General features: G+C 40.8%; 1 protein-coding gene across 12 annotated transcripts in view; it reads left to right on the top strand.

Moving 5' to 3' along the window:
- Positions 1-15,086, top strand: part of kmt2ca (lysine (K)-specific methyltransferase 2Ca) — a 455,613-nt gene that overhangs the window by 122,072 nt on the left and 318,455 nt on the right. For all 12 annotated transcript variants that reach the window (XR_013575392.1, XR_013575394.1, XM_078537008.1 and 9 more), the window contains exon 3: positions 14,535-14,617. Coding sequence is in view for 10 of the 12 variants with exons in the window: in XM_078537008.1 (XP_078393134.1) it covers positions 14,535-14,617 (83 nt within the window). In the remaining 2 variants the exon portion in view is untranslated. The remainder of the gene's footprint in view (positions 1-14,534; positions 14,618-15,086) is intronic.

Genomic DNA, 15,086 nt, shown 5'->3' with positions numbered 1-15,086 from the left:
AATTTATTTGTGTTACCAATAGGCACATTTAACAACTATCCAGTGTTCTTAACCTGAATCGTAATCCATATTTCTGATAATGAACCATTTGTCACATTGTATTAGTGTGCTAAGATATGGGATTTGGTAGGGTAAATAAAAAACAACTTTCCATTGGCAAGAGTGTTGGGCATAGATTTGAGATAATTGGCTGAAGAACTAGAGGAGCATTTTTTAAGATAGCAAATTGTGACCGGAAATGCACTGGCTGAAAGGGAATTTGATATACATACTTGGAAAGGAAAAATTTATAGGGCTATGGAGAAAGAGCAGGGGAGTGGAACTAATTGGATGGCTCATTCAAAGTGCCGGAATAGACACAGTGGACCAAATAGCCTCCTTCGGTGCTCTATTATTCTATGTTGCTCTGAGAATCACAGAATTGTTACAGCACAGAAGAGGCCATTCAGCCTGTCATGTCTATGTCAGCTCACTAAATGAGCAATTCACCTAATGCCATCCCCCCACCCCGTCTCTCCTCCTAACCCTGTACATTCTCCCTTTTCAGATAATTATTGAATTCCTTCTTGAATGCCTTGATTGAACCTGCCTCCCCAACAATGGGAACGGTTTTCTCCTATCTACTCTGTCCAGACCCCATGATTTTGAATACCTCTATCAAATTTATTTTCACCTTCACTCCTCCAATGAAAACAGTCCCAACTTCTCCAATCTATCTATGTAACTAAAGTTCCTCCACCCCTGGAACCATTTTTGTGAAACTTTTCTGCACACTCCCTCTAATGCCTTCACATCCTTCCGAAAGTGTGGTGACCAGACCTGGATGCAATATTCCAGAGGAGGCCGAACCAGTGTTTTATACAAGTGTGACAGAACCTCCCTTCTTTTGTACTCTATGCTCCTATTAATAAAGTGTACGCTGCTGCATGTTTTATTAACTGCTCTGTCAACCTGTCACAAAGATAGGTAGGAAAGTAAGTTGTGAAGAGGACACAAGGAGGCTAAAAGTCAACATAGGTTAAGCGAATGGGCAAAGATCTGTCAAATGGAGTATAATATGGGCACTGTAATGTTCTCCTTAATCAATACTGCCACCCCTCCCCTTTTTCTTTCCATTCTTTCTTGAACACCTTGTATCCAGGAATATTTAATATCCATTCCTGCCCTTCATTAAGCCAGGTCTCCATTGTAACCAAAACATCATGGCAACCTGTGCCTACAACTCACCAATCTTACTTACCGCACTGTGCATTCGTAAGCATGCGCAGTAACCTTAATTTAGACTTTATTACTTTCTCTGACCCCACTTAGTAACTTTTCTACACTAGTGCTATCTACCTAATGTTTGTGCATCTTGGTATTCCTCTCTGGAATCTTCTGGTTACCACACCCCTACCAAGTTAGTTCAGACCCTCCGCAGTAGTACTAACAAATCACCCCAAGCTCTACGTTATTTTAAATCTGTATAAAACACTACTTCAGTCTCAACTGGAGTGTTGGGCACCACTCTTTAGGAAAGACAAGAAGGCATTAGAAAAGGGTGCAGCAAAGATTCATGAGAATGGTTCCAGGCATGAGGATCTTTACTTATATAGAAAGTTGGAGAAGTTGGGAATGTTGTTCGTGAGAAGAGAATATTGAGAGGAGATTTGATAAGGGTATTCAAAATCATGGGGTTTGGACAGAGTAGATAGGGAGAAGCAGTTCCCATTGGTGGAAGGATCGAGAACCAGAGGGCACAGATTTAAGGTAGTTGGCAAAAAAAGCAATTGGCAACATGAAAAACTTTTTCACGCAGTGAGTGGTTCGGATCTGGAACGCACTGCCTGAGCGTAGGGTGACGGTGAATTGAGGCTTTCAAAAGGAAATTTGATCATTATCTGAAAAGGAAAAAAAATTGCAGGGCAATGGGAAAAGGCAGGGCAGTGGTATTAGGTGAATTACTCCCTCAGTGAGCTAGCAGAGACATGACAGGCCGAATGGCTTCCTCCTTTGCTGTAACCATTCTAACATTCCACTTTATAGCAGATGCTAATTATGTAGATCAGTGCAGGAATAATAGTGACATTGGAAGTGCTAAGTGAAGTTAGGGTGGTAAAAGAAGCTGCTTTTGGATTAATTTCATGTAATGTTAAATGCAGGTGACACAATAATGAGATATTTCTTATTTTAATACTTTCAGTAGTTGTGTTCTTCTAAATGATATTTTGCAGTATTTTATTAGTATACTTCCATATGTTTTGCTTTTCAAAGTACTTAAAGGCTGTTCTTATCATGAAAGAAAATAATTGATTATCAAGCCTACAATCTCTGTTTTATTGGAGGTTAAATAGTTCTTAATTGTATTAACCTTCTCCAGTCCTACAACTGTTATAATAAACATTCAATCTTATTTGATGTGATGTGGCTGCCCGTGAAATTGTAAGCTGGTATATTGAGTAATTCATGATGGCCACGTGATTAGTGCCAGAATCTGCTGCATCTTAAATTGTCCCTTTGTTTCAGCATTCAGGCACTGTAATGCTGATGCAACATAATTAGTCGTGTATTTCATATCGGTTTACACATATCCAGATAAGTCATCAACAGAAAGGTATTGTGTACTTAAAATGAACAACATGGATATTTCTGTACAAGTTTAAACACATTGTATTTACTGATAGAGGAATGTGGGGGTGAGTCTTAACCTCAGCCGCATTGTTCAGTTTCAGTTATGTTTTTTGTAAGTTAGAAGTTTTTAAGTAAAAGTTTACGGATTTTAAATTATATAGGTAAAGTATTAGGGAAACTTTTCGTGTTTTTGAATGGACCGTAGCTATTGTTGTAACATGACAAAACATTTTGATTTTTTAATTCGTTCATGGGATGTCAGCATCAATAGTTAGGCCAGCATTTGTTATTCATCCCTATTGCCCTTGAGAAGGTGGTGGTGAGCTGCCTTCTTGACCCGCTGCAGCCCATGTGGTGTTGGAACACCCACAGTGCTGTGAGGGAGGGAGTTTCAGGTTTTTGACCCAGTGACTGTGAAGGAAGGGTGACATAGTTCCAAATCAAGATGGTGTGTGACATGGAGCGGAACTTGCAATGATGGTGTTCCCATCTATCTGCTGCCTTTGCCCTTCTAGGTGGTAGAGGTTGTGGGCTTGGAAGGTGCTGTCGAAGGAGCCTTGGTGAGTTGTTGCAGTGCATCTTGGCAGATGGTATACACTGCTGCTACTGAGCGTCATTGGCGTTGGAGGGAGTGAATGTTTAAGGCGGTAGATGGGGTACATATCAAACAGACTGCTTTGTCCTGGATGGTGTTGAACTTCTTATGAATCATGATGCCTGATAATGGAAGTTTTAAATTTTGCAGACGTCAGTTTTATTGCTCACAACGGAATATAGACATACTAAACAGCACAGCATGCTGATTGCTGAACAATGCACTTAAGGAGTGTGAAGATTTCAATTATATCTTGTTGCTATTGCAAAATCATTTATATATTCCAGATTGGTTCTACAATTTATTTCTGCCTGAAATGCATGATATGGAGTTTAACTTATGTCTTGGTGGCTGTACTCTGGATAGCTGAAAATTAACCTTATGAAAGCTCCCTACGGTTTGTATTGAGTCCTGTGACTGGTAATTTATCAACCAAATTGTCATCGTCTATCTTGTTATCCAAGAGAATGGTGATAGCTAGTCCAGTTTATTCATGTTCAGTCTCTTGACAACCCCCTTCTGAAGGCCTTATGCCTCCCATTGGCTGATTGATAGAGTGCTACTACTTCTTGAGATCAACTGATTCAGGTGAGACAGATCGCTTGGGTGGTAGGATAAAGAGGAAAAGGTTAGCAGACTCCAGTAAGGAGAGAAGCTTTCTGCCATATGGTGGGGGTGTGGGGAGCAGTGGTAAGAAAAGAGCTTTTGCTTTAGACTCTGGTTCTTTCATTAAATCTCATTCACCACAGAGCTTGCTGGACTAACCCATGTATTCCAAAATTAAATGTCAAGAATAAAGCATTTTAAAAAAGAATTAAAATAAAAAGAAAGTACATTTGGAAGTGGGCAAATAACTAAGTTGACCAGTAAAATGCCTGTAAAGTAGGAGAATTTTTACGTGTATTGATGCATTATGCTCCAGAATCGATGTGCACTCTGTTTTTGGGTCCAATAAAATTATGTATGAAATAATAGCAGAGAGTCTGGTTTAGAATGCTGTACCATTTTCTTTCTCAAATCAGGGCAGATTGCTCTAAAACATGCAGAGTAGCTATAACCCTATACTTTTTGTATGGAAATTTAATATGACTTTAATATGCATTTCAGAAGTAATTTATTGGTTGTGATGAGATTTGGGGATACCCTGAAGATTTGATAGTAACCAGTCTCTGCATTGTGGCAAAATAATTTCAGATGCCAGACGAGACTCTTGTATTTGTAATACTGAAATTAAATAGACTTAAGTTAGAGAAGGGTACTTAACCTAGTTTATAGTACTGACCTAATGCAGTATCTGCCTTCCACAAGGAAAGAAACCTCTGTAACAGTAATATTATTGGGTCTGATGTGATCAACCAATCCAATCCTGCTGAAATTTAATGTTCAAGCCAGATAATAAGAGGTTAAATTGGCAAAGATGACAGATGGCTTGGATATGATTGTACATTTTGACTAGATGGAGATAATAACTCCACCAAAGAAAAAAGCATTCATACGCTGAGGAAGCCATGTGTAAAAGAATGGGGCATGATTAAACAAAACCAAATTGGTTTTCTAGTCATGTCCCAAGACTAAAGTGAAAAATTACTTTCCAGGAGAACAGGATTAGGTATTGAACTTTGCTGACTTGCAAAAGCTAGCATAGCCAAAAGGACATTGGCCTAAAGAATAGTGGTTTAGTGTGGTTGGCATATCTTTCAACTATGTTAGTAATGAGATGGCCATTGGGAGCTATGTAGAATCATTGAAGGATTCCACGCATAAGATAGAGCTTCTAAATGACCGTTCTGCACCAGCTTCCATGTCTGAAGAATTTTTCATGGGATGCTAGTGTCACTGGCAAGGCCAGCATTTGTTGCCGATCCCTAATTGTCCTTGAGAAGGGATGGTGAGCTGCCACCTTGAACTGCTGCAGTCCACGTGGTGTAGGTACACCCACAGTGCTGTTAGGAAGGGAGTTCCAAGATATTGTCCCAGCAACAGTGAAGGAACAGCAATTTAGTTCCAAGTCAGGGTGGTGAGTGGCTTGGAGGGAAACCTGCAGGTGGTGGTGTTCCCATGCATCTGCTGTCTTTGTCCTTCTAGCTGGCATAGGTCATGTGTTTAGAAGGTGCTGGCAAAGGAGCCTTGGTGAATTCCTGCAGTGCATCTTTTATATGGTACGCACTGCTACCACTGTGCATCAGTGGTGGAGGGAGTGAATGTTAAAGATGGTGGATAATTTACCACTCAAGTGGGCTGCTTTGTCCTGCATCATGTCAAGCTTCTTGTGTGTTGTTGGAGCTCCATTCACCCAAACAAGTTGAGGGTATTCCATCACACTCCTGACTTGTGCCTTGTAGATGGCAGGCAGGTTTTGGGGAGTGGGGAGATGAGTTACTTACTGCAGAATTCCCAGCCTCTGACCTGCTCTTGCTGCCATAGTTTTTATATGGCTGGTCCAGTTCAGTTTCTGGTCAGTGGTAACCTCGGGATGCTGTTAATGCAGGATTCAGCAGTGGTGATTCCATTGAGTGTCATGGGGAGGTGGTTGGATTCTTTCTTGCTGGGGATGGTCATTGCATGGCATTTCTGTGGCGTGAATGCTTTGCCATTTATAAGCCCAGCCCTGTATGTTGTTCAAGTCTTGCTGCATATGGACACAGTCTCCTTCAGTATCTGAAGAGTTGCAAATGGAACTGAACGTTGTGCATACATCGAGGAACATCCCCACTGCTGACCTAGTGATGAAGGTCATTGATGAAACAGCTGAAGATGGTTCGGCCTGGGACTGTACCCTGAGGAACTCCGGCAGCCATGTCCCGGGGCTAAGATTGGCCTCCATCAACCATTTGCCATATATATGGCTGACTCTAACCAATAAAGAATCCACTGCTTCCAAGCGCCCTGGATTCCCTTTGACTCCACAGTTTGGCTAGGCCTCCTTGTCACACTTGGTCAAATATGGCCTTGATGTCAAGGACAGTCACTCTGATCTCACCTCTGGAATTAAGCTCTTTCGGCCATGCCTAGATGAAGGCTGTAATGAGGTCAGTAGCTGTGTGGCCTTGACGAAAGCCAAACTGAGTCTGATGAGCAGGTTATTGCTATGTAAGTGCTGCTTGATAGCACTGTCGACGACACCTTCAATCACTTGACTGATGATCAAGAGTAGACTGATGGACAATAATTGTCAGATTGGATATGTCTTGCTTTTTGTGGGCAGGACATGCCTGGCAATTTTCCACATTGCCGTGTAGATGCCAGTGTTGTAGCTGCACTGGAACAGCTTGGCTAGGGGCGTGACTAGTTCTGGGGAGCAAAAGTCTTCAGTACTATATCAGTGCCCATAGCCTTTGCAGTATCCAGTGCCCTCAGCCGTTTCATGATATAATCTGGAGTGAATCGAATTAGCTGAAGACTGGCACCTGTTGGGAACCTTAGGAAGAGGCCAAGATGGATCATCCACTCGGCACTTCTAGCTGAAGATGGCTGCAAATGCTTCAACCTCGTCTTTTACACTGTGGTTGGGCTTCCAGTAAAATGTAGATTTAATATAGGCATGTTAAATGTCCTTGCTAGCCTTATTGCTCATAAAGCAGATTTGGCTGCTGGCCTTGACAGCATTCACCCAAGGGTGCTCAAAGAAAAGGATGCTGTGCAATGTGAGAAACTTGTTCGTAAATTTGATAACTCACTGAGGTCTAGAATGTTCTAGGGTATGAAGGAAGGCCCATGTGGTACCTGTATTTATAAAGGAAAATAAGTCACCAGGAAATGGCCTTTTAGATTGATCTCCGTCTTGTCAGGTTACTTGGATGGATCATGAGAGAATGCAGTATTTGATCACCTTGATAGAGAGGGATTGTGAGGAAGGTTAGCATGGCTGCTGGAAAACAAAATTCTGTTCTACAACAGGCATTGAACCTAGGGCCTTCCCAGTCATTATCCAATCTGTAATAGAATGATAAACTTGCTGAACCTTCATGCAGGAATAGTTTGACTAAATTGGGTGCAGTTTTTATAGGTTTACATGAAAACAAAAATAATTTGACCTACAATGAGTGTCCCATTTAGGACCGTAGCTGTAAATCTGTTGTGGGTTTATCCTACAGTTGCAATGATATCCCGATTGCAAGAGTGTTGGATTTACTTGGACCCATTGTAGTTCATAGTGAAAACTCCCACATTCTTTTTTGGGGCAACTATTTTACAGTAACTGAATAAGTCAAATTCCAATTTTTTACTTCATTTTCTCTTTTTACCAGTGGGAAATATGGCTTTCGAGTTGCCTTGGTTATGTGGGGAAGATGAATAGTTATTCCATGGAGTAGGAGGCTATTGTCTGGAAATAATAAATTAAAGATAATTGAGGGAACTTTTCCATGGAATGTTACAAAATGTTATTTGAAGCAATTAACCTGAACATTTCAGTTTCATTGGAATAGCAGCTTGCATTTATATACTTTGAACACACAAAAACATTCCATGGCACTTCAGCGATATTAGGAAAACTGACACACAGGAGAGATGAGGCGATGGCTCCCAGAAGCTTTGTCCAAGTGATTTTTAAGGAGGGTATTAAATAAGTTGTGGGATAGTAGTATAAAGGTTTAGGGAGATGACTCTGGGGAATTCTACAGGCTTTTGAAGGCATGGTCACCTGTTTTGGAATAATGGAAAGACTTGCATAAGTGGGACAGAAAATTGGTTGAGTAGTTGCAGGGTTAGAGGAAATGAGGGAGATTGTCAAAATTGTGGGGTGGGGGAGGAAAGCAGTGGAAGGATTTAAAGATTATGGTGGTAAATTAGCACTTATGATATCTTCCATGCCAGGCTACAATTGTACGGAAATGTGTATTGTTGATCAGAGTCTACCTTGTTTCATGCTACAAGAGTAGCAGAAAGAAAATATTAACCATAGAATGCTAGCTTTGTGGCTATTTCAAAAAGGCGTCTACAACTGAAATTTATGGAGCAATTCCATGCTGACTTATGTTCACTGTATCGGAGGGGACCAACATCGATGTCTTGGTGTGTAGCCTGTCGCTTAAAAGACAAATAACAACTCTGAGTGGACTGTCCAAGTGAGAGAAGACTCGACTCATTTAGGTAACACACGATTAAAAACTAGGCTGTGGCCTGCCTAGATTTACAATCTGTGTTATGTACTGAGATGCAAGTTCTGTGAAGGAGCATTAACTGTGATTGTCTGTCCCCCTTGCAGACCATTGCTTACCAGATGCACCACTTTGTTCTGAAAGTGGTGAATAGTCTGTGGCTGGTACCCAATAGCTTTCTTGAGTGTTGGCTTTGATTAATTGAGAGTAATACCTGCCTGTCATATTTGATCACAGTTTGGGCTCCAAAGCAGAGCACTTCTCTCCATTTCACTAGATAGTTGAACAAATTGAAGTTAGTTGAAAATTCCTGAATATGCAATTTTAAACTAGTTTCATATGTATGATATTCCTCACTTATGTGTTCATTTTAAAAATCATTCGTAGAGTGGGTGTTGTTGCCAAGGCCAAAATTTATTGCCAATTCCAATGCAACTGAGTGGCTTGCTCAGCCATTTCAGTTCAATCCATCACATTCCTGTGAGTTTGAAATCATTTATTGGCCATACCAGCTAAGAACGGCAGATTTCCTTCCCTAAAGTGCATAGTCATTAAAAAAAAAACAACTGGTTCACCAATCTGGTAGTTTCATGGTTACCATTACAGATACTAGCTTTTTATTCCAGATTTATTTATTTAGCTGACTTTAAATTCCCCAGCTGCTGCAGTGCAATTTGAACTTGTTCCCCCAGTTCAGGCATTAATCATGTTCCAATAATTAAAGTTTCAAGATGTTTATTATTTTGAAAACAAGTTGGATGTATTGGTGAAAAATTATGGAATGCTTAACTGAAATCTGCTGGGATTGTGTTTTCTCTTCTGTTTAGTTTTATATCAATAAACTTGATTTGTGTTTTGTAGCCTGAGGATTATGGCCCATCAGTATTATGTGTCCAAATCAAGGAGACCAAAAGCTTAGTGTGATAATTTATTATTTCCAGCTTGTATCTCGAAAATGGAAGGGCTGATTTTGTACCATGTGGCACGTTGTAACAATATTTCAGTAACAAGGTATATTTCAGTTCATAGGAAGCATGTGAAAACAGACCTTTGTGTTGGGCATAAGAACGTATATTAGGAGAGCATCTGAATCTTAAGTGGTTTCTTGTAGATCACTCATCTGCATACTACAGTGTATTATCACCAGACAATGCCTTGTCACAATGTCCACCTTCAAATGCAGTGCTTTGTGTGACCCAGGTTCATGTAACTATAGGCAACCAATATTGTCTCCTGCTAGAGAAGTTGAGTGTAGATCCTTGCGACTTGATGTTATGGTTTCTGAAGCACTTGTTGAATTGGAGGTACGTCCAGAAGATAACTCACAAGGTACGTCCCAGGAGTGGGGAATACTTTGATCCCAGCTGAGGTTACCCCTGTACATACCTGATCCCAGAGTGAAACCCAGCTTGATAGATCCTAACTTTTTTCTGTTTGTTTAAATATGTGGAGCGTAGCTACTGAACAGAGGCGCAGGAGTCAGCTGATGAACTTTTAACAAAAGAATAAAACATTGATTCAAAAAGAAAAGATGAACTCTATTACAACACTCCTTCACCCACAACTATACCTATACATATTTGTAAGGATAACACAAGTTACAAAAGCTATCTTATACTCTAATGTACACAGTAAGTACACAGTCCATGTAAACCTATGGCATCCTGTGGCCAGACATGCCACACTCTGAAACCAAGTGACAGATACCACCTCAAACAGATGCTATGGATCTCTCCTCAATTCCCCCCAGACGCTTGTCGCACCATGAGCTAACCAGTCTCACTGAATTAATTCCTTCACACGAGGATTTCCAATCTCCACTCTCCAAGACGTCGCCTTGGAATCTTTTGCCAAACCTATGCTTTCTCTCAGACGCCTTCAGCAAAGGTTCACCTCCAGGGTTTCAAACTCTTCTTCTGATGTTCCTTTCCCCTGGGCCACCACATGCATTCAAGCTGTCTTCCACGTACTCTGTCTCTCTGACTCAGCCGTCAACAGTACACCACTGCTTCACATGCCCATAGCAAAGAGTTACAGACTTTCAGTTGTCTCTTTGGACCTTCTTGCATCTTGCAAGCTATTCTTGCTTTAAATCTACTTTCTGCAGCTTTTGTCCCTTTAAATCTGAAGTTTGGAGCCTTTCTCTCTGCCCCTTACTCTTAACTTCACTTAACAGGACCTTTTCCCAGGTTCTTGTCCTTCCTTTAACTAGAAGATCTTCTTTGGACTTTCTCCCATTCTGCTGGATCCTTGGAGTTTTTCTTTAACTTGGGACTGGCTGTCTGCCCCCTTTGCTTCAATCTCTTCTCGCAGCAACTTTTAGAACCAACCGCACTCAAACAGCTTCCAAAACAACTGCTGTTGTGTATGTTTGTGGGAGGGACCTGCCTCCCTGGCCCCCTGTTGCTAGGCAACATTCCAATCCTTCTACCCTTGTTTGTTTACCTTTTCTTTATGGGTCGTAACACTCCTCATTAGAAATGCAAGCACCTTTTTAAAGTGAAACTAAAACTCCATTAGACCTTTCTTAACACACAACTACAGAAATACAAATCAAACTTAAACTTTAATACTAAAACTTATTCCTAACACCTGCAAATACAAATATAACTTAATTAAACTATCTTTATTTCCTAACAACTTTAATATATAATATACATAAAAACAGAAAATGCTAGAAATACTCAGCAGGTCAGGCAGCGTCTGTGGAGAGAAACTGTTAACGTTTTAAGTTGATGATTCTTCATCAGAACTGAAGTACTTTAAGATGGCAGGCCAGACCTTTTTGGTGGCTACCCAAAATGAATAAGTGCCATTTTGCCAAAAAAAGAAGAGCAATCTTGCATTTATTTAGATAAAAGCAAAATACTGCAGATGCTGGAAATCTGAAGTAAAAACAGAAAATGCTGGAAAAGCTCAGCAAGTCTAACAGCATCTGTGGAGAGAAAGACAGAGTTAACGTTTGGAGCCGTATGACTCTTCTTAAGAGCTAAAGCTCTGAAGAAGTTCTGAGGAAGAGTCATACGGACTCAAAACGTTAACTCTGTCTTTCTCTCCACAGATGCTGTTAGACCTGCTGAGTTTTCCCAGCATTTTCTGTTTTTGTTTTGCGTTTATGTAGTGCTTTTCATGATCTCCAGGCAGCACAAAGCACTTACTGCCAATTAAATACTTTAGATGCGTAGTCACTGTTGTAATGAGGGCAACTTTTGCAAAACATAGAGAAAATATTACACTCCCAATATTGCTTTTGGGCTTTCCTGGAGCTGAGTTAATCCATGGAACTTGATGGAGCAGTGATTCAGAAGGGTCATGGTTGAACTCTGACTCTCAACTTTACAAGTTATTAACCTGTGTGAAATTTAGATGATTCAATAGAGGAACTTGGGATGACTTAATAAGGAAAGTTTAAAAGACAAAAAGAAACCTAAGCTGGTTGGGTAAAATAAATTCTGTTTGTAAGGGCCAAGGCAGTAAGTTTGCAGAGAGCTCAAGAATAGTTGAATAGCTAGTTGAATCTTCTAGCCATAAGCCATGCTATTCATGAGGTGTTGCAGAGAGTCTGGATATTGAAAACTTGAAGGAGCAATCAGAAAATTCCCTCAGAGTAGGGGATATTACTTATTCAGTTGCTTGATAGCAACAAACACAAAAAAGGCAATTGGGGCATGTGATGTCGTCTTTATATAGTCTTTAAGAACGGTCAACTGTTGGCGCACCTATTTATGGGTTGAGAATTTGAACCAAACATTGCACAAGTTCTTCTTCTGCAGCAGCCGCCTGAATCCGTTGTTGTATGTGTAGGCTGGGACAGATGGCCTGTGGCACTCAACATATGCTGAAATCATTGTCTCGATATTTGCTTAAAACTTGTTTCTATTTGAATCATCATTTTTAAAATAAAAATGAAGTAATAAACCAACTTACCTTTTTTATAATGAAGTTCAGCTATTCTAAGAGCATGTTACATTGTTCATGTACTAAGCGCTTTCTTTTCACTATGCTTAAATTGCTAAAGCAACAGTGATGTTTATCATCACAACAAAACATCCTAGCGTAATGCTAGTTCACTTGGCACACACAAGTTTCCTGTTTTTTTGGTTGCGCAATGATGATCGGTTCCAGACAAGTACAGTACATACTGTATGTTGAGTGCAAGACAAATGACGGCTGTGTGAAATGCATCTGCTGTCTTTTCCATTGAAAAAGTAAACATTCTAAAGTGATTTTCAAACTCCACAAAAAAACTTAGATAGATGGTGAGTAGAACAGGATAGACTCTGGGATGTTGAGGTAATGGCAGTCTTTAATATAGGCTTCTGCTTGTGTATAACTGCAAGTATGTGAGCCCAATATTGTAGTTTTGCATTGATGTTAGGTTGCCATAGAGCATTAAATAGGAATTATGCAACATTTGTGCAAGATCTTTGGGAGTAAAGGCCATGGTAATATAACATGCAGGTCTGCAGTGCAAGCTGAGTGTCTGCCTTGGCTATCAATCAAATATAATTGGCATCCAGTTATATCAAACATCTGTCCAGGATTACTACAGTTCTGCAAGGTGATCTCTTTTGTTAGATGTTTAACCTTTTACTGTAATATTCTTCTGAACAGTGAAACTACATTTGAAGTTGCTCACTGAATGTAATCAAATATCAAAATTGGGGAATCCACTGTTAACGGCAGTTAAGAGAGGCTATTTTAAGAGTGAGAGAATAGACAGACAGACCTAAAATGATTAGAAAGTTTTCTTCCTCGCCTAGAGAAGTGAAAGTGAGAAAATGCATTTTTAATTCCCACTGCGCATGCATATAGCATTTTGTAAAACGTTTAATGATTGAGGTGAGGTGAGAGTGACTGCCCTTGACATCAAGGCAGCATTTGACCGAGTGTGACATCAAGAAGCACTAGCAAAATCAGGGGGGAAAACCTACCTAGCACAAAGGAAGATGGTTGTGGTTGTTGGAGGTCAGTCATCTCCGCTCCAGGACATCACTGCAGGAGTTCCTCAGGGTAGTGCCCTCGGCCCAACCATCTTCAGTTGCTTCATCAATGACCTTCCTTCCATCATAAGGTCAGAAGTGGGGATGTTCGCCGCTGATTGCACAATGTTCAGCACCATTTGCGACTCCTCAGATACTGAAGCAGTCCATGTCCAAGTGCAGCAAGACCTGGAAAATATCCAGGCTTGAGCTGACAAGTGGCAAGTAACATTTGCGCCACACAAGTGTCAGGCAATGACCATCTTCAACAAGAGAGAATCCAACCCATCGCCCCTTGATGTTCAATGGCATCACCATCACTGAACCCCCCCAGTATCAACACCCTGGGGGTTACCATTGACCTGAAACTGAACTGGACTAGCCATATAAATACTGCGGCTACAAGAGCAGGTCAGAGGCGAGGAATCGTACGACGATTAACTCGCCTCCTGACTCCCCAAAGTCTGTCCACCATCTACAAGGCACAAGTCAGGAGTGTGATGGAATAATCCCCACTTGCCTGGATGAGTGCAGCTCCCACAACACTCAAGAAGCTGGACACCGTCCAGGACAAAGCAATCCGCTTGATTGCCACCACATCCACAAACATTCACTCCCTCCACCACCAACGCACAGTAGCAGCAGTGTGTACCATCTATGAGATGCATTGCAGGAACTTATCAAGGCTCCTTCGGCAGCACTTTCCAAACCCACGGCCACTACCACTTAGAAGGACAAGGGCAGCAGATAGATGGGGACACCACCACCTGGAAGTTCCCCTCCAAGTCACTTACCATCCTGACTTGGAAATATATCGCCGTTTGCTCACTGTCGCTGGGTCAAAATCCTAGAACTCCCTTCCTAACAGCACTGTGGGTGTACCTACACCACATGGACTGCAGCAGTTGAAGAAGGCAGCTCACCACCACCTTCTCAAGGGCAACAAGGAATGGGCAATAAATGCTGGCCCAGCCAGCGACCCCCACATCCCATGAATGAATTTTTTAAAAAATTATACCCAAAAGGTTAAAACTATTATGTAAGCTAATATTTTTCACAGTAAATTTCCCTTATTCTTCAATGCAGTTTGATGCAATTTAAAATTCTAATGAGAGGTAGCAAGCTAAATATAAATGATCTCCAGTATAGGGTTCTATAAATGAATGTACAGATGATAAAGTCATCCACAAGATTTATTCATTCGACTTTATAATGATAGGCAAATAATCTTGCCTGCTCTTATCGCAGGTCTCGGAGCAGAGGGAAGACGGTTATTGAAGATGACGACAGTATGGATGGGTTGGAGGCAACAGAAAATGCGATGGAAACAGGTGAGAAATGACTTTTTCCGTACTTCATGTTTAAAGTTATGTTTTCCTTTGAAAACTGTTAACATGCTGCAGCTTATGCTTGTAATCTGCCATTTGGATTTGGCATTTGAGCTGGAGAATATCAATTTCTTCATTGAAAGAGAAACTCATTTAAAGAGTTTACTTACAACGCAGTCCTCATCCAAATGTTTTAAGCTATCTACTGTCCACTGCCCTTCTCCTGTCTAATGGATATTTGAGATATGGGACAAATTGGGTCAGAGATAGTTAGGAGCGGTTGATTATAATGTCTTCAAAAATGCAGTGTTTTGACAAGGCATCAATTCAAAATTGTCATGGAGAGCACAGAGAATGAGCTGATTTTTATTAATATTGTTAGAATATGAAAAGCTTTGCCAAGGAGACTGGTTGAGGTGAAGACCAACGTAACTTCTATGTGAAAATTGGGAAATTATTTGAAGATGGGAAA

The sequence above is a fragment of the Cetorhinus maximus genome, chromosome 3, assembly GCF_964194155.1.
Source record: "Cetorhinus maximus chromosome 3, sCetMax3.hap1.1, whole genome shotgun sequence".
Lineage (NCBI taxonomy): Eukaryota > Metazoa > Chordata > Chondrichthyes > Lamniformes > Cetorhinidae > Cetorhinus > Cetorhinus maximus.
The sequence above is the reverse complement of the archived record's forward strand: the minus strand, read 5'-3'. Positions and strand labels throughout refer to the sequence as shown.